Source organism: Panthera uncia, chromosome E1 (genome assembly GCF_023721935.1).
Source record: "Panthera uncia isolate 11264 chromosome E1, Puncia_PCG_1.0, whole genome shotgun sequence".
Taxonomy (NCBI): domain Eukaryota; kingdom Metazoa; phylum Chordata; class Mammalia; order Carnivora; family Felidae; genus Panthera; species Panthera uncia.
Window position 1 is genome coordinate 54,668,735 of NC_064814.1, and position 19,959 is coordinate 54,688,693.

The window sequence follows — 19,959 nt, forward strand, 5'->3', positions numbered from 1 at the left end:
AGACAATCTTCAATTTCCACTCCGGTCTGAAAATTTGACTTTCATAGCACAGGTGTGTTACCTTTGACTGAACCTGACATGAAGGCCTTTTCATTGAACTATAACATAATCAGGGCCGGTCAATGCCCTGTTCCAGATTCCAGGCACAGGGGTTCCCTGTTGACTCAGAGAAACCAGACACCTGGTTCCCATGGCCTGCCACCTAGGCTGGCTGAGGTTATGACCAAGGGCACAGGATTCACTTGGGCTATATGGCAACGCTGGCCCAGGCTCCTCCAAATACAGGCCTTCTTGACTAGCTAATTGGGCCAGAATGTATAATGAACTGCCACGGAAGACTGTCGGATACTGACCTTCTAGGCCAGTGCAAAGTTCAGGAAAAGCAAGCATCAGGAAGTGGGGTTGTTAACAAACGTCATTTAATAACCTTTCTGGCCATCTACTGCTCCAATCTGTAACCATTTTACTTCAAGCAAACACAGGCCTTGAACTACAAGAGTCCTAAAGACAAAGATCACCCTGGCACCTATTCTGAATAGTGATTCTCAAAGGGTGGTCCCAAGACCAGCAGGAGCAGCACCCCTGGGAACCCGTCAGACATGCAAGTTCTCGGGTCCTACCCCAGACCTACTCAACCAGAAACTGTGTGTGTAGGACTCACACCTCTGCCTCAACAAGCTTTCCATGTGACTCTGATACTCATCAAGGTTTTGAGAACCCCTGAGTGATTAGATAATTCTTGATAATCAACCATCTGTACAGCAAATATCAGAGAAAATAAGCCTGACAGGTCCAAATTCAAAAAGTAAACGTCCTATGCCTTAGCATGCAAGGAGTACACTCTCAAATGTATAACTCATAATATCCAAATACGGTTACGCAAAGCAACATCGTACCCGAGAGCATCTCCTGGCCAGGTGGTGGAGGGGCGTGGAAGGCATATACATTATCTCCCTCTGCAATGGTATTCAGGTCCTCTTCATCAAAGAAAGACCGCTGGAATCCACTGGGACACAGTTCAACCAAGATCACCTGGAATAAGGAAGATAATTTTCCCTCTTGATTTCTCAAAGGAAACTTAAGCAAGAAATCTAAAAGCCACTGATGGTCTCAAACATCTCTTTTACCCTTTTAGGTGAAAAACATTACTTATTTTTCATAATAAAACAGAATAGGTATAACAATTAGATTGGCCACAGATACCCCAATGGCAACAACTCTTCCCTCAAACTGCTGAGGGAAGAGATTGGGGAAGAAAATTGGAGAGGGGGGGATTTGTTTTTAAATTTTATACCCAGTTAAACTATCATGCAGGCAATGACAATACAATAAAGCTCTCTTCATATGAAAAGTTAAGAGTGTTTACTGTTAACAGATCTCCAGTGAAAGAACTTCTAAATAGTTTTGCCAACTTTTTTCACATCACAGTAAATGTGGAGTTTACTTTGATGGAACACCGGGATAAGCACAAGTTGGTCTTGTAGCAAAGAAAAGGGGTGACTACCTTGAGGGTCCTGTCACCTCGAGGGCTGAAGGAATCAACATCTCAACACATCTAACCCATTCAAGGCACACTAGCTACAAAATTCTCTTGTAAGAGATGCATTTCAGGGTTAAAACAAACAAACAAACAAACAGAATCCAGAAAAAAAACTTGAGTTTTAAGAAGAAATGATGACCCAAAGAAAAGGGTAGACGTTAGTAAATGTAAACATGTGCTGACTACATAAATCCACAATAATAACTAGTACCATTACTACACCTGGAGAAAGGGGAGGAGAGATTAAAATACCAGACAATTGGGGGCGCCTGGGTGGCTCAGTCGGTTGAGCACTGGACTCTTGATATCAGGACTCTTGATGATCTCAGGTCAGGGGATCAAGCCCCACATTGGGCTCCATGCTGAGTGCAGAGACTGCTTGGGATTCTCTCTCCCTCTCTCTCTGGCCCTCCCCCGCTCATGCACTTATGTTCTCTTTCTCTCTCAAAATAAATAAATAAACATTGAAAAAAATACTGGACAATAATATCCACAGTAATAAAACGGCAGAAGGGAGATTGAAGCACACCAAGATCCTTGTGCTGTTTGGGAAGATTAACATAAGACTTTGCTAGTTATGCATGTTGGCGTTTTAAGGACAACCACTAAAGAAGCATAGAAATAGCATATATATGTTCCAAAGCAGAAGAGCTGGAATAAAAATTGCTCAATAGAAAAGAAGCAGTAAAGGAGAGGGAAACAAGGAGAAAGCAGAATAAACAGAAAGCATAAAAAGAGAATACAAATAAATCCAAGTATATCCATGATCATAGATAATGTAAGGGGAATAAACCCGCCAGTTAAAATAAAGCAGAGTTGAAGTTCCAATCAAAATGCCTGCCTGTGCACTTAGGAATCCCAAGTGATTCCTACCTCCCTACGCACCACACTTCTCAAATTTCTGACAATTATTTTACTCTTTGAATTGTGCAAACTCCACCTCACAGACATCCCCCTTTGGGTATTTTTTCCCCCTGTGGTTCTTCTCCCAAGACTGTCACCCCCTGTCCTATTTTCTCTTTGTCTCTCAATATATCCCCAAAGAGCACTTTGACTTCACCAAGCAAGATACACGCTTTTCCCCCACGTGATACCCCGGTAAAAACGCTGATAAGATCAGAGGCACTGATTGGGTGGGGGCAGGAAGGAGCCCACAGAGTGAGTAATCTTGGAGGTTACATGGATGGATGTGCACAGAACTCAACAAACCACACCCTCAAGGTGCACATCCTTTACAGCATGTTATTCCTAAACAGAAAGGCTAAACATTAAAAATTTTTTTTTGTTTATTTATTTTTGACAGGGAGAGAGAGACAGAGCATGAGCGGGGGAAGAGGCAGAGAGAGAGGGAGACACAGAATCTGAAACAGGCTCCTAGCTGTCAGCACAGAGCCCAACGCGGGGCTCGAGCTCACGGACCGCGAGATCATGACCTGAGCCGAAGTCGGATGCTCAACCGACTGAGCCACCCAGGTGCCCCAACACTTTTTTTTTTTTTAATTTGAAAAAAAAAAAAATGCTGCGAGGTTGTCCGGGGAGGGGGGGGGAATGTAAAATTTGCATTTTACAGTTAAAGACCCAGAGGACCGGTTGCTTACTTTGTCCAAGGTCAGAAAAGTAGAGATTGACTGAATCCTAGGAAGGACCCTATTCCAAACCCTTCCCATTATGCCACATGGCTGTTGACCACCGTCACCTCCACCCTGCCCTCTCACGGGGGTCCCTGTTGCGAGTTCTGCCCTCAAAGTCACAGTAAATCCGACCTCCTTACCAAGACCCCTTTAAAAAAAAAAAGGCAGTGCACAGCCCTCCCAGTCTCCCCTAAACCTCCTCTCTCACACATCCTCAGTAGCTGCTTGTTTGTCACTTATCACCCCTTCAGTGTCCTGGTTCCTATTCTCAGGAGCGGAAGTACACAGCTCGGGCCGTGAAGTCAAACCACCTGCGTGCAAATCCTGGGTCAGCTGCTTACCAGCTGTGTGACCTCGGGCGGGTCACTTAACCTCTCAGGGCCCCCTCTCGGCTCACCGGTAGGAGGAGGAGAACTGTGGTACTGACTTCGCAAGGTGGTGAAAATGAAAGCGGCTACGAATGAAGTTCATAAAATGGCGCCCAGCACTTGGGAAACACCACGGAGGGGTTGCTGGCGTCCCAATGGTTAGGGTCGCAATTATGATGATTTTGCTCATCCTTTTCTGGCAATTCTGAGTAAACGCAGGGAGAGGTCAAGGCTCCGTCATCCCAGACAGACACCAGGGACTGTCACCAATCAAACAGAAACTCACGAGTCACCAGGGGGTCACCTGGGAACCAGAAATTAGCCTAAACAGCCCTGGTCAGCGGGCCCAGTTAGCATTCCAGTCATTCGGTGACCGGGCCCCCCGTGCAATTCCGTCACACCTCATCCGCAGGGACGCCGCCTTCCTCTGCGACCATCTTCCTCAGGGATGCCACTGTGCTGAGGATTGGCACGGCCAGGCCAACCCGCAGGAACCGCTGGCTCTTCGAGGGGAAGACCAACGTGATGCTCAAGAATCTGGAAAACACGAAGGTGTCCACATCCTTACAGGATGGACGTGAACTGCCAACACCACTGACATTGGGTCAAAGTCCAACACTTAGGCTAATCTCTGCTTCAGGGTCAAGCCAACTGTACTTTAGGTATACCGTCACCAGGTGGCGGCAGAGAGCCAAATCCCCGAGGGTCTCCGCTCCCCGCATAGTTTTCTAAAGCTAGTTAAAAATAAAAGGCATCTGATTGACAATCACAGTACAGATCTGCGATCTCAAGGTTCCGTTTGTTAAATACATCGCCTTCAGCAAAAGCAAACTTTGAAACAAGTGGCCAGGAGAGGCTGTGTGGAGCTCTGTATCTTCGGCTGCACCTTAGAGATGGAGGTCAGCAGCGGAGGACATGAGAGATGGTATTTTCGGAGAAAACGAGGGAGAGAGGCGTCTCAGTGCCAATGCAGTGCTCACCAAACGGCCACGAGGCCGACATTGGCCAGGTGTCTTAGCGGTCACATGCCAAGACCCGGCCTTCTAGAACTCCTACACTACGTGCCTCTTACTTGTAAAAGCCCAGCCCACCATGCCTCTTACTGAACCCCACCCTCCTCTCTTCTGTTTTTCTCCTCTCCTTCGACACCCCCTTCCCTTTTTCTCTGCTCCTGAAAAAAAAAGTCTTCCTATACACCTTCACAAAGAGCAAAAAGGATTTGGAAGCAAAGCAGGGAGAAGCAGGTGGCGACAAATTTTTTTTTTTTTTTTTTTTTTTTTAGGTTGGCCCCTGGTCTGCCGGGAGGTAGTGACAGGCCCATGCCAGCTTCCCAGCAGGCCAGAGACGAAAGCCTGGCTACGGTGCCGACAAACAGAAGCGCTGTGGATAGTTCCTTCTGCGGCCAAAGAAGGGACGCGGTAGCCTCTCACGGTGTCAACATTCAACAACTGACCATCACCAGCTTTGCAAGGCTGGTTTCTAGAGAGACGCTGGCTGAGAAGCCAGACAGAGAGAACTGTAGGTGCAAGGCAGAAGGTACCCAGGAGGGCCTGAGGACGGGATTCAAGTTCACGTACCTCGTCTGGCGCAAGGGGATGGGTAGTGACACACACAGGAAAGGATCGAAGGTGTTGCTCTGTTTCAGGCAGTGGGGACAGGTCAAGGAAGATCTGTGAGGGCCAAAAACAGAGTTTCAAGGTCAATCACGTGCAGTCGAGAAGATCCTCAAGAAGTGAAATAAAGAATTATCGTACGATCCAGCAATTACCCTCGTAGGTACATTCCCCAAAAGAGTTGAAAAGAGGTACTCAGGGGCACCTGGGTGGCTCAGTCGGTTAAGCGTCCGACTTCAGCTCAGGCCGTGATCCCACGGTTTGTGAGTTTGAGTCCCACATCGGACTCTGTGCTGATAGTTCAGAGCCCGGAGCCTGCTTCGGATTCTGTGTCTCCCTCTCTCTCTCTGCCCCTCCCCTGCTCATGCTCTGTCTCTCTGCATCCCTCAAAAAATAAAATGTTGAAAGAAAGAAAGAAAGAAAGAAAGAAAGAAAGACAGGTGCTCATACAAACACTTGTGCACAAATGTTCACAGCAGCATTATTCACAATAGCCAAGAGGTAGAAACAACCCAAATGCCCATCAGTGGCTAAATGGATAAATCCAGAATAGGTAAAGCCACAGAGACAGAAAGCAGATTGGAGGATGCCAGGGGCGGGGAGGAAGGCTTAACGGGGTATCCAGTTTTCTTTCTGGTGATGAAAATGGTGAGGAGCTAGACAGAGGTGGTGGTTACACAGGACTGTGAACGTCCATGCGGTGAAACTGTACCCTTTCATTTTTAATTTTTTTAATGTTTATTTATTTTTAAGAGAGAAAGAGCGCAAGCAGGGGAGGGGCAGAGAGAGGGAGACACAGAATCTGAAGCAGGCTCCAGGCTGAGCTGTCAGCACAGAGCCCGACACGGGGCTCGAACTCATGGACCACGAGATCATGACCCGAGCCGAAGTCGGATGCTTAACTGACTGAGCCATCCAGATGTTCCCAAACTGCACACTTTTAAATTGTTGATTTTATGTTATGGAACTTTCACCTCAATTTTTCAAAGAAGGAAAAAAAGTTTAATTGCACATGTCAGCGCACTGACAACGGGAAGGGAAGCGAACACCCCTCGAGAGAGAAACGGCATGATGGCTCGCAACCTGGAAGGCATCTCAGGACCATCTCCTCCCCTGGTTCTCAGCCTCACTGTGTCCCAGAATCACAGAGGAGGCTTTCCTAAAAACGCAAATGTCTCGGCCCTTTTCCCATAGATTTTGTTTCAAGGGAGGCAGGGAGAGAGGCTCAGGCATCAGGATGTCAACAGCTCTCCCGGGGACACTAGTGTTCAGCCAGAACGCGGAACCACTGAGGGAGTCCACCCTCCTGATTGTACCAGTGAGGAAACAGAGTTCAGAAAAAAGCGCCTAATAGCTAAATAGCTAATATTGTAACAGCGTTTACTATGAATTGGGCATTGTTCCAACCACTGTGAGTATAATAACTCACTCACTACCCATAGCTGCCAGTATTATTCCCATTTTGCGGGTGAGAAAACTAAGCACAGAGAAGTTAAGCAACAGTCCCAAGGACACACAGCTCTTAAGCGGCAGAGCAAAGCTCAGGTTCCAGGGTCCAAGTTCATCACCATTCCTGCTGTCTTTAGTATAAACGAATGAGGGACATCAACTGTTTCAGAGAAGTTATGGGGCGCCTGAGTGGCTCAGTGTCCGACTTCGGCTCAGGTCATGATCTCGCGGTTTGTGAGTTCGAGCCCCATGTAGAGCTCCGTGCTGACAGCTCAGAGCCTGGAGCCTGCTTCGTGGATTCTGTCTCTCTCTCTCTCTCTACTCCTCCCCCACTCACGCTCTGTCTCTGTCCCTCAAAAATGAAGACAATAAAAAAAAATTGTTTCAGAGAAGTTATACACACAGTATACTTATATTCTTTAAACTTTTTCAAACTAAACACTCCCTCACTTAAGCATGTGGTCCCTGAAAATCAAGTGCAACTCTTATATTCCCCACGGGTACTCCAGTTTTATTTCCTTAATCTTGTGATGTATTCTTCCAAGATGTAAGGGATTTCTGGATGCTGCGTGCCTTGTCCTGAAATCTACACTGCCTTCTCCCTTGGGAACAAGGAACACCACCCAGCTGACGGCCGTGCTCTTACACCGGTCAGCAAGGAATCCGGGGCTGGGATCACGGACTGGTTTCCAGAGTCTCTGCGCAGAGCACCAGCCCAGCTTGAGTGGTTTCCCTGGGAGCAGACCAAATGGGAAAAACCAGGGACAAGCAAGAAAGCCTGAGGATTTCAGGGTGCGGGCGCAGTGACCCTGAGTGAGCTGGCCAGAGCAGGTCAGCTCTCCTGGGTGCAAGTTAACAGCCATCCATGACTTCTGAAAACAGACCTGAGACTTTAACGTCCAATAACTCTGGGAAATTTCCCTTTGGGAAAACCATGCTAACGTCCTGGTAAAAAACAGTGTATACCAGACATCGAGCTCCAGAGAGAAGGGGGACCTGGCGTCTGTGGGGTCCCCTCTGCCACCCTGTTTCTCCGGATCCTTCTCTCACCTTTACCCATCATGTACCTAGATTTAACGTAAGCCCAGAGGATGTATTTTTGTCACTGGGAAATTTCCAAATCCCTGTTTTTGCACTTAAGCAAACAAATGAAAAAGAATATTTTTCTTTGATTTATCCACTGTGTTAAGTCTACAAAAGCTAAGCGAAGCAAAACGTATGGTCTTCAGAATAGACTGCGGAAGGGATGTGAAATACACCTGTTTTTCAAAGATGAGTAATGACAACAGAGTGAATGGGACCCACAGATCAGGGAGAGAGAAGACTCTGGACGTTTCCAGGCTTCAGCCACCCCCACACGTGACCTCAGGAGACCTTCTAACCTCACCATGTCTTCACCATCCCTGCCGGCCATTTGCAGCCCTGTCCTATTGTCCCCCAAGCTCTCACGGGGTAGGGAGTGGGGCAGGGGGCAGAAAACCACCCTGCTGCCCTTCACGGCTCCCTCAGGGCTAGAACCCAGGGTTTCATCACTTACATATAAGTCCCAGTGCTCATCCTCACAAATGGCCTCCTTAATGCCCATCCCCCATCTAGCCCCCCCCCCCCCACCCTGTTTGTTCTCTATCTTTAAGAGTCTCTTGTGGTTTGTTTCCCTCTCCCCGCTACCCGCCCCCCCCCGCCCCCGGCCCCTTCCCATATATTCATCTATTTTGTGTCTTAAATTCCATCAAATGCTTCCAACGCAAAAGCCAACAGAACTGCCCTTGGCTTTCCGCCAAGTATAAATGCCCAGAAGTGAGCCCGGGCCCTTGATGATGCCCTACTCCGACCTCTCCCTGCGGCTGCAGACACACCCTACCCCTCACGCCCGCCCTGCGCCACCTGCTCCCAGGACAGAGGACCTGATGTCTCCACCGGCAATGGTGACTCTGAGGACACACAGGTAAGATGTCACCTCTCGGAGATCGGCTGTGAGAAAGTCTTCAGAAACACGCTCGGCCATAGGGGAAATGCTGCCTGTTACGGGGACCAGGTAAGACTTCTCTGCGAATAAGAGCCAGGAGCCCCGAAGAAACGAATACACGCAGGTGCGCATGCGCATACCCACAAGCGCGCATGCGCACACCGCCCCCCTGCAGGTGCACTCCCACGGCCTCCCCGCCTGTGGCCCAAACTCCAACACAGCGGCGCTCCGTGGTCGTGAAGCTCACGGAGGTTTTTTTAGGTTGTGGTACGAACCATATGGAATAACTGATTATTTTCCCTATAGCCCATAACCTCCAGCACCCTGAGGCCAAAGCCAAAGCCGAAAACCCAACACCCTAAAAGGGAGGCGGCACCCTCACTGCACGGGGGTCTCTGAATTCACCCACAGTGAATCCTCTCTTAAAGAAGGCCGATACCGCGGCGACTTTCCATCCCCAGCAAGCCCTCCCTGAAGAGTGCCCAGGGCCTCAGGAAACACCACCAGCTTGGAGCTGGTATCCGTTGGCCACTCTAGAAAATCGCTTCCCAGAGTTCAAAAGCCCTCGCCCAGACGGACATCCCTAACTATTTTTTTCTTTACTACAGACTATCAGGCACAAAGCAGGTATTTTCAGCTGTCACTGGTCCCCCCCCCCTTTTTTTTTCTTTTTAGCTTGAACACCTCACTTGTTACTCTTCATCCTACAGTAATCTACCCAGAGAGCACTTGCGGTCTTGAATATATCTGATCGGCTTAAAGTCAGTTGCTCAGGAATCATGCCCTGACTCAGCCCACGCCGATCACAGACCGTGTGATCACGTGATTTATAATAAGAAACTACATATTTGGTTTTGGTCCTAGTTCCTGGCACAGGGTTCCTAAAACTCTTGGAATTACCTAAAAGATGGGAGCCAGAAGGACAAAAGGGCCACCTTTCAACCACACCTGAGTTCTATTAATGAGGGGACTCGGGGATAGCCTCAGACACCTGAGGATGAGGGCCGGTGGCCAGGGGAAACAGTTGGGGGCGGGGGGAGGGGGTTGGAAGTTTCAGTCCCGCCCCTCCACTTCCAAGGGAGGAAAGGAGGACCAGAGGTTGAATGAATCCCTAGGGATCAATGGTGTAATCAATCACACCAAGGTAAGGAGACCTACAGAAAAAAACGCTCCCAGGAGAGGTCTGGAGAGCTTCCAGACTGGTGAACACGTGGGGGTCCTGGGGCAACGGGGCACCCGGAGAGGGCAGGGAAACCCTGCACCGGCTGCCAGACACCTTGCCAGAAGCATCTTTTCCATCTGGCTGTTCAGATTTGTATCCTTTTACAATGAGTTGCTGATCTAGTGAGTTAACTGTTTGCCTGAGTTCTGTGAGCAGCTCTAGCAAGTGACCGAACGTGAGGAGGGGGCCCTGGGGACCTCTGGTCTGTAGCCGGCCAGTCAGAAGCACAGGTGACAGCTCTGGACTTGGGGCGGGGGGTGTGGCGGGGGGGGGGGGGGACTCTTGCCTGGTGTGGGGAAAACGCCCACGCGCCTGGTGCCAGAGGGTCTGTAGGCGGGGTAGGAGGAGAGAGGGGTGTAAAGAAAACAAGACTTTTTTCCTTTCATACCTGTAACACACATCTCAAAGCACCTGCCAGTGATAACGCCCCATAAAATCCCAGGAGGCACCCTAGATTCCTCCCTTTCTCTCAGGCCCTCCCCTTGCACTCTTAGAGTCATGAACGAGACCTGTTGAGTCTACATCCAGAACACATTCCAGCCCATGCACTCCTCCATCTTCCCTGCTACACCCCTCCCCGGGGGGTCTCATGCACCATCACTCTCCCACCATAGTCCCTCAGCCACACCCCGCTTCAAATGTTGCAGTGGCTTCCTGTGCCCTTCAGACGGAAGCCCACACTTGGACAGGACACCTTAGACACGTCCCCTGTCCACCTCTCCAGCCTCACCTCCCACCCCTCCTCACCTGGCTGCTCCCTTGGCCTTTCCGTCCCTCGATGTGCCAACATCATTCCAACCCCAGGCCCTTTGCCTCTGCATTTTCCTCTGCCTGCATGACCTTGTCCTCAGAGATGCGAATAGCTGATTCACTGTCTCTAGGTTCTCAGCTCAAATGTCCCCTCTATTGAGAAGCCTTCCCAGACCTTTCTGATCACCTTATCTAAAGCTGGCCGCCTCCCACCCCCCACATCCCAAGCTGTGTCTTATCATTTCAATTATCACTACCTCAAAGAGCTGCTGTGACGTGTGTGAGCGTTACCCAACACCTCCCCCAGCAGAACGTGAGCTCCTTGAGAACAGGGGCTATGCCTGGTTCACAGCCGGACTCTGGCACCGAGAAGGAAGGGGCTCGTAGCAGGTTAAACAGTAAATATCTCGGGCATCTCTAGAATCGAATAGCTAGAGAGCATGTGGGGTCTTTGGTTGGAATTTCTCTCTCGTGGCCAAGGAGTGATGCTCCTGGCTGTAACCGGTGGACCATGCACCACAGCCAACTCTCAGATACCTGAAAGAAGGGAAGAAAGAGAGCATGCGTGCACAAGAGAGGAAGAGGGAAGAGAGAATGCTATGAGCCAAGAAATAAGTAAATTGGTTGTGCAAAGACACCAACGGGGGGTACCTGGTGTCCCTTCCCCGCAGTCTAACCGACCCTGGCCTTAGGCTCCCCTTTCCCTCCTAGCTGTTCTTTTCTCCTCCTCTCTTCTTCTTTTCCTGTCCCATTTTTGTTTCAAGCAGCCTCTGCTCTGGGCACCTGAAGATAAATAAGGCAGACACCCTGCACATAGCTTTCATGGCTAGCCATGAAATCTAGGTCCCCTCCAGTATGCACACCGCATCTCTCGGGAAATAGACGGGCCTTACTTCATGCACAACAATAAAACGTAGACTCGTTTCGGGGCGTTTTTAAGTACCCAGTATGCTAAGCAACCAAGGACTGTGTCACCAAGAGGAGGTTGTCTATAACCGATGGTTTCCCCTGCATCCTGATTATCTGTTCTTGCTGAATATGCTCCCGCCCATTCAATCCTATTCAGCCTTCGGAGCCCCCATCAAAAGGCACACCTCCTCCAAGAAAGCCCAGGGAGGTTTCTTCCCCACTTTAGACCGCTCACTGCAATCAATGTCTCATGAAAACATTATAGTACTTGGAAATACGCTGTCTTATAGGAATCTCTCGGCTGTCACAGATAGAAGAGCCCAAGGAGAAGTTTTCTGAAGCCAAAGCCTGCATAATTATATATATATATATTTTACATATATATATATATATATATATATATATATATATATATATATTTTACATCCTCCACGCTGATGGGAAATCTCGAACTTGAAATTACTTGGTAAACTAAACAACCTCTCAGTGATCGCCTGCGGGCGAAACCCTGGCCTCCGCATTCACACTCTGTTAGAACCCCCTTCAAGAGGAGACGGGAGACCCAGGAGTCAGCAAGAAGGGAAGGAGGAAATCCTAACGGCCAGAGACAACAAGGAGTGAGTGGCTGCCTGGGATTTCCAATGGGAGAGAGAAGGGCTGTCTTGTGTTCCTGTTGTTTCGCAATCTCGGGGCAGCATGGTGATGGGAGGCCAGTTACCAGCAGCTAAGTCTGGGCGATCCATGCTAAGCACACCCCACCCTTACCTAGATTCTTACCTATACTGGGCTTGAAAGTGGCTTTGCACAAAGCTTTGGCCTAGGGGAAGCTGAGCCGATGGGGACAGGAGGTGCTCGGGGGTTCTGCTGGCTTCAGGCTGAGGCTGCAAAGAAATGAGGGAAGGAAGCAAGATTAGGCACAGACCCGTGAGCCCTGGCCTCCTCCTGGGCCCGCTTCACCCCTCCCTGGGCCAGGACTCTGCAGGACCTGACCCCTCTGGGGAGTCCCCCACAATTTACTGCTCCGCCAGTCTCTAGACCTCCCAGACCCCCTCACGCACAGAAGGTGCTGAATGAGCAGAGCCGGGGCGTGAGCCCTGGGAGCTCCCACACGCTCAGCCAGACTCAGCTCCGATCTCTGGAGCGACTGCCCCGTTCTTCTCTCCATCCTGCTGGGCCCCGTGTGTCTACGCCTCCTGCGCCTTTTGCTGGGCACTCTGCCACCACTCAGTGCGTCCACACCACATCTCCCATCTTCCGGCTGCTAAACCGCCCCATCCGCCTCTCCGCGGGAGCCAGTCTTCATGCGAGCCCCAGACAAACCAGGCTTCGTGCCCTGGCATCATGTGGAAGCTCCCTTCACCCCACGTCGATCCTACCATGCCCCTCCGTGCTGCCCCTTATGTGTTCACTTGTTACTGCTGATGGCTGCAGGAACAAATTCCCACACGCTGAGGGCTGAAAACAGCAGAAATGTATTCTCTCACAGTTCCGGAGGCCAGACAGCCAAGATCAGCATCCCCAGGCCCCAGAGCAGACGTCAGCAAGGCCACGCTCCCCGCAGAGGCTCTAGGGGAAGCCCTGCCTCTCACGGCCTCTGGTGGCTGCAGAATCGTGGCTTGTGGCCCCATCACCCCAGGCTCTAAGCCCAGCATTTTAGAAGAGCCAAGGAAAAAGCCGAGGAAAAAGGAATGCGTGTGAAGTGTTCGGAGGGAAGTATACCAAGGTCTGAAATTTAATTTCAAATCCATCAAGGGGCGCCTGGGTGGCTCAGTTGGTTGAGCGTCCGACCTCGGCTCAGGTCATGATCTCGCGGTTTGTGAGTTCGAGTCCCGCGTCGGGCTCTGTGCTGACAGCTCGGAGCCTGGAGCCTGCTTCCCATTCTATGTCTCCCCCTTTCAATGCCCTACCCAGTTCAGTGAACAGCACACAAGCAAGATTAAGAATCAGCCTCCAGGGGGTGCCTGGGTGGCTCAGTCGGTTGAGCCTCTGACTTCAGCTCATGACATGATCTCGAGGTTCATGAGTTCAAGCCCCAGATCGGGCTCACTGCTGTCAGCACAGAGCCTGCTTCGGATCCTCTGCCCTCCTCTCTCTGCCCCTCTCCCACTTGTGCTCTCTCTCTCTCTCTCTCAAAAAAAAAAGATTTAGCCTCCAGGCTCTGGCTGCCTGGATTCCAATCTCTGCTCTGGTACTTTGCTGGGAGAGCTGCAAAAAAAAAAAAAAACCTCTAACATGGCTCACCGGGGACAGCGGTGGGCAGGATCGCCCAGGGTGGGGTCCGGAAGGAGAAAATCCTGAGCGAGGCTGGGCTGAGAGGCAGCAGAGTGGTTCCAGAAGTGTGGACCTGGAGGTCAGAGCAGGCTGGCTCTACTCTGCTAACCAAGCGACCCTGAGCATCTCTCTGAGCCTCATTCCACATCTAAAAGAGTCACACATCCACCTCACCTCACTATGCCACCATTCAAATAGAAAAACTGATGTGTGTGTCCTGCAGGGCGCATAGTAGGTGCTTAATAAACGGTACTGTCTTGGGCCTTTTCCTCGCCCCATCCCGTTCCTAATTCTGCAAGAGTGCACGTGCTATAAAATGAATTCCCAAAAAGACGGTCTGTGTGAAAGTGTCTACAGGACGGTAAAAATAAGCCCTTTTCGCCGGATTTGAGAATCATTCCGGTGACAGAGAAGAAAGTGGTCCCTGTGTTTTCTATTCCAGTTTCAAATAAACCTAGCTTCTATGGCCTTCACAGGTTTTGAAACAGAAATAACCTCAAAAAGAAAAAAAAAATTGCTCTGGCCCTCTTCTTGCAAGAGGGAAAATGAAGTTTCGTGTCAGCTCGCTCCTGACCTTCAAGCGTCCCCAGCCGGGCCTCCACAGGCAGCCCAATTTTCCGAGAGAGCAAATGTCAGGATTTTAACCCCACCGACCCCCCACCCCCGGGGCACATTTGGCAATATCTAGAGACATCTTTGGTTGTGAGTCACGACCTGTGGGGAGAAGAATGCTTACAAATGCATATCGCACAGGGCAGCCCCCACAGCCAAGAGTTATCTGGCCCCAGTGCAGAAGTTGACAAACCCTGGGTCACATTTCCTAGATGTGGACGCTGACTCTCCTACCTACTTGCTGTGTGGCTTGGGGCAAGTTACTTAACCTCTCTGTGATCTTCTCCGCCCTTAAGCCCAGTGCCTTTTCCAACCATCAAAGGACAGAAGAGGGAGACTGAAAGGCAATTTAGGAGGCTGTCTAGCTAGCCCTGGACTTTCCAGGTAGGAAGAGCCGCCAGGCACAGCCAGGGAGGGGGCAGCGGTGGCGAGGGGGACACAGGACAAGACGCCTTCCCTGTGCAGCCAGAAGGAAGCCGGTCTTGTAGTGTCCTCTCATCTCTGCTGGGGAACTGAGGAGGCACGAGACACCGTGATAAGGAAAGAGATCCAGTGCACTTTGAAACAGACTCGGGTTCCATTCTATTTCCCCCAAGTAAAAGTTAGGTGACCTTGGGCAACTTCCTTAACCTAAGTCTTCATTCACTATAAAACCCGAGCCACCCTTACAAACGGTAGAGGCTGACACCTATGTAACGATTCAACCACTCAGGAGTTTGGTGAATGTCTCTTATGTGTCAGTAGTGGAATAAGCACGAAAGGCATCAAGTTAGATGCACGACAGGAACAAATTATTCACAACCCAGGCGTGTCTAATCAGAATATTTCATTCTGCGGGCCACCTGCCCAGCAATGGACACGTGAACCTCACTGGGACAATCAGATCCTTCCCTGAGTGTTTTTCTGAATCTCTAAAGACTACGTGACCCTCTTGCCATCACAAGAGCACAGCTGGTCTGAGAATGAAGCCAACAAGGCATAGAGAGCCAAAGACCCAGTGACATCATCTGAGTCCCTGGATCTAGCCTTACCTGAAGCTGGTACGAGCCTGGGATCACAAGTTTATAACATACCGTTGGCATTTATAAAGCCAATAAATGCCCTTTCCTTAAGTTGGATCCAGTTAAATTCCTGTCACTTGCAACTAAAAGGGTCTTAATAAGATGAACAGAAAATCACTGTGCATAAAAGAATAAACAGCCATAATCCCACAACCCAGAAACACAATCCCCCAAAACACCATAACTTTGGAGTGTGTGGTCCTCTTAGGTTTTGCGGTGGTGATGTTTTGGCTTTCTTTTATGTGTTTAGGGGTGACTGGGGTGGCTTTTGTTAAGATAAGAACACAGGCTTTCAAGCCAGACCCCCTTGTACTTGAACCCTGACTCTGTCCCTTCTTCAGCTGTGTTGCTTTGGGAAGGTTACTCAACCTCTCTGATTCTTGGTTTACTCGTACATGCGATGGCGATAATGATCCTAGCAGCACTCCATCAACGCCAAGTTACTCAGTATATAAGGCACCCAAGACGTGATCTGAGGGGCACTGTGCAACCACTACTTCCCTTGTTCCCTGTATTTGGCAACCTGTTGTCCTGAGCAGAAGGGACGGATTTTCCAGCTCTGACAAACTCTTAGCTTTTAATGACATTACACTGCTTAAAATAGGTCTAATCTTATTTGAGACATCTATGGTTGTGCCCTCCTTTTCTTAAAGTTCCAACTCGTTGTCTTAAAAGAGAAAGGAACATGGGGTGCCTGGGTGGCTCAGTTGGTTAAGCATCTGACTTCAGCTCAGATCACGATCTCGTGGTTCATGAGTTTGAGCCCCACGTTGAGCTCTGTGCTGACAGCCAAGAGCCTGCTTCAGATTCTATTATCTCCCTGTCTTTCTGTCCCTTCCCCTGCTCGCACTCTGTCTCTCTCTCTCTCTCTCTCTCTCTCTCTCTCTCAACAATAAACAAACATTAAAAAAAATTTTTTTTAACAGTACATAGTTAAGGTATACAACGTGATGCCTTGGTATATACATACATAGCAAAACGATGCCATAATCTAAGTAGTTCACATATCCGTCTCCTTGGTTACCTTTCTGTGTGCGGTGAGAGCCCCTGAAATCTAGTCTCTTAGCAAATTTCCAGTATTTGAGACAGGATGATTAACTATAGCCATCAGGAGTGTGTTAGACATCTAGACTTTCATTCTACAAGACTGTGACCTCTATTCCTTCACTATTACTCTACTATGATGGGCTCCAAGCAAACAACAAAGGGGTGGGAAGGGGACAGCCCGAAAGACCCACCTCCAGGGTTTTTTTTTTTTTAATTGATTCATGAGAAGCATGGGAACTTAAAACAAAACCAGTAAAGTTCTTCTTGTGATCACATCTGGATCAGTGTTCAGACACATCCAAAGCAACCTGTGCCTGATTAATTACCAAAGCTTGTGAAACCTTTGTAAATTACAGCAGATTCTTCATAGACATTGGGTTTTTTTTTCATTATTATTAGTTTTATTTTTTTTTAATTTACATCCAAATTAGTTAGCATATATCTTCATGGACATTGTTAAAATAACTTTGTTGGGGCGCCTGAGCGGCTCTGTCGGTTATGCGTCCGACTTCAGCTCAGGTCATGATCTCACAGTTCGTGGGTTTCAACCCTGCATTGGGCTCTGTGCTGACAGTTCAAAGCCTGGAGGCTGCTTTGGATTCTGTGTTTCCCTCTCTCTGCCCCTCCCCCACTCATGCTCTCAATCTCTCTCTCTCTCTCTCCCTCTCTCAAAAATAAACATTTTTTAAAAATTAAAAATAAAAAAAGAACTTTGCTCACTTGTGGTACAATGACTTCACTTGCTTTGACTTTTTTTTCCCCCTAATTTTTATTTATTTATTTTTGAGAGAAGGAGAGAGACAAAGCACGAGGAGAGGAGGGGCAGAGAGAGAGACAGAGGGAGAGAGAGAATCCCAAGCAGGCTCTGTGCTGCCAGGGTAGAGCCCCGTGTGGGGCTCGATCTCACGGACCATGAGACCATGACCTGAGCCGAAATCAAGAGTCGGAAGCTTAACTGACTGAGCCACCCAGGTGCCCCCTCTTGCTTTGACTTTCTTAAGTGAGAAATAAAAGACCATTAGAGCAGAACCTATCATTAATCTTCATTTAGCAAAGCCTACAGAGAATACAGCTGATAAATCAACTGTGAGATATAGATATATAGATATAGATATAGATATAGATATAGATATAGATATAGATATAGATAGATACATAATCTCTCTCTCTACATATATATATAAACTGTGGCTGTTAGAAATAATTTAGTGCTTTCTTACTCCCAAAGGTTGGGGGTTCCATTAAAATGTGGGAATGCTAAGTATACACGTGCAGTCATCCATCCTGTCTTGAGAAGAAAGGTTGAGAAATCCTGTTCTATGGGGTACATCACCCAGGAAGCAGTGATAAACATAAAACGGTATCTTCTCAAAATAATAACGAACGGTATTCAGGGCCTCAGACGGCCATACTAATGCGCAGAATATAGACAAAAATGCGATGTTTCAAACTTTATAATTTTAATTTTATGTTGGAGAGAGAAAAAGAATCTTAACCAGGCTCCACACGCAGGGCAGAACCTGACGTGGGGCTCAATCCCATGACCCTGGGATCATGACCTGAGCTGAAACCAAGAGTCGGACACTGAGCCAACCAGGCGCCCCGAGATTTTGCGAACTATAAAATGAAAGGAGGGGCACCTGGGTGGCTCAGTCGGTCGAGCGTCCGACTTCGGTTCAGGTCATGATCTTGCGGTCTGTGAGTTCGAGCCTCGCGTCGGGCTCTGTGCTGGCAGCTCGGAGCCTGGAGCCTGCTTCGGATTCTGTGTCTCCCTCTCTCTCTCTGCCCCTCCCCCACTCATGCGCTGTCTCTGTTTCTCTCAACAATAAATAAACATTTAAAAAAAAAAATGAAGAAAAGAAAGAGTGGCCAACCTTCTCGGACCCGGGCCCTTGGGAGGAGACTTCCAAGTCCTCGTGCACACGGTCCAGAAGCCAGAGCAAGAACTCCAGGGCGTCGTGCTGGGCATTGCCTTGGAACTGAGAGCCGTACTTGGAAACAGCATTCTGACAAGAAAGTAGAAAACCAGAGGGTCAGTTTAGCCCCGTAGTCACCCAAGTCAGGGCCTAGAGGCACCAAGTCTCGCAGCGGTCACTATTCAGCCCTGAGCAGGGCTGACAACCTGGGAAACGGTATAGGGGGACTGGACGCCTGGGTGGCTCAGTCGGTTAAGCATCCAACTTCAGCTCAGGTCATGATCTCAGTCTGTGAGCTCGAGCCCTACTCTGTGCTGACAGTTCGGAGCCTGGATCCTGCTTTGGATTCTGTGTCTCCCTCTCTCTGCCCCTCCCCGCTTGCACTCTGTCTCTGTCTCTCTCTCAAAAATAAATAAACATTAACAAAAAATAAAATTTAAAAGAAATGGCATGGGGTAATAACTTTCCCACCAAAGCCTGCCCTTGGGAGGCAGTGTCCCCAAATGCTAGAAGGGTGTTCTGTATACAAGGTACCTTGTTCCTACCCCCCGACCCCCCGGAAAAACTACTAACAGACATCCCGTCCTTTGAAAAGCCACAGGGCTGTCTTGGCTGAGTATTTGGATGCTGTCGGCCATCTGTCCTTCCGGAAGCTCTTCTCCCTTGATCGCGAGGGCACACGTTCCCCTGGCCGCCTCCATCAGTCTGTTTCCACCCTGCCCCTCTGTGCCCCCACCCCCGCTGGGGAAAGCACCTTGCCCTCCTCTCTCCGTCGGTGATAAATTCGCTCCCAAGGCTTCAGCTATGTCTCGTGAATGACCGCAGGGCATGCTGAAGGACGTGGCCCTGAACACCGTGCACACGGCTGCCTTACTGCCTCTTTCTATCAGGTGTGAAATTAAACTTCTGTGCTTAGATCACACGATGGCTGGACCAGCCCCTCGCCCCTTTCACAAATATTGATTTAGTGCCTACCATGTGCCAGATACTATTGTAAGGACCACAACAGTGAACAAGGTACATGAGAGCCACCGGCACGGACGTTCCTCTGCCCTTCTGGGAAACTGTGTCACAACCTCATCACTTTCTCCTATTTTTTTAATTCTTTTTTTTTTATGTTTATTTATTTAGAGATTCAGAGTGTAAGCGGGGGAGGGGCAGAGAGAGCAGGAGAGAGAGAATCCCAAGCTGACGGTGCAGAGCCCGATGCGGGGCTTGAACTCGCAAAACGCAATCAACTTGAACTTCAGCTGAGATCAAGAGACGTCTAACCGACTGAGCCACCCAGGTGCCCCACAACTTAAATCATTTTCTATGTGAATGTGTATTCCAGTTGTTTTAAAGGTTTATTTCAAAGGGTAATATATGCACATACTTAAAGAAAAGGATGATAATGAAAAGTCTTACCTCCACCCAGCCCCCATCTCTGGGTGCCTGTCCCCAGAGGGAGGCCACCCTTAGCATTTTTTTTAAAGCATCTTTCCAAGGAAATTAAAAAAGAATTTTTTTAAGTTTGGTTTGAGAGAGAGAGAGAGAGCACACGAGAGCAGGAGAGGGGCAGAGAAAGAAGGAAAGGGAATTCCAAGCAAGGTTTGACACAGCTC

The 19,959-nt window shown here is 49.1% G+C and overlaps 1 protein-coding gene across 1 annotated transcript in view; it reads right to left on the reverse strand.

Annotated features, from left to right (window-relative positions):
- The window catches only part of USP43 (ubiquitin specific peptidase 43), a 55,085-nt gene extending 36,151 nt beyond the window's left edge, over positions 1 to 18,934 (reverse strand). Inside the window, exons 1-6 of the mRNA XM_049635361.1 lie at positions 18,890 to 18,934; positions 18,314 to 18,445; positions 12,226 to 12,329; positions 5,117 to 5,209; positions 3,941 to 4,076; positions 897 to 1,032 (exon numbers count right to left, since the gene is read on the reverse strand). Coding sequence (XP_049491318.1) covers positions 897 to 1,032; positions 3,941 to 4,076; positions 5,117 to 5,209; positions 12,226 to 12,329; positions 18,314 to 18,445; positions 18,890 to 18,934 — 646 coding nt within the window. The remainder of the gene's footprint in view (positions 1 to 896; positions 1,033 to 3,940; positions 4,077 to 5,116; positions 5,210 to 12,225; positions 12,330 to 18,313; positions 18,446 to 18,889) is intronic.
- Positions 18,935 to 19,959: the final 1,025 nt, after the last annotated feature.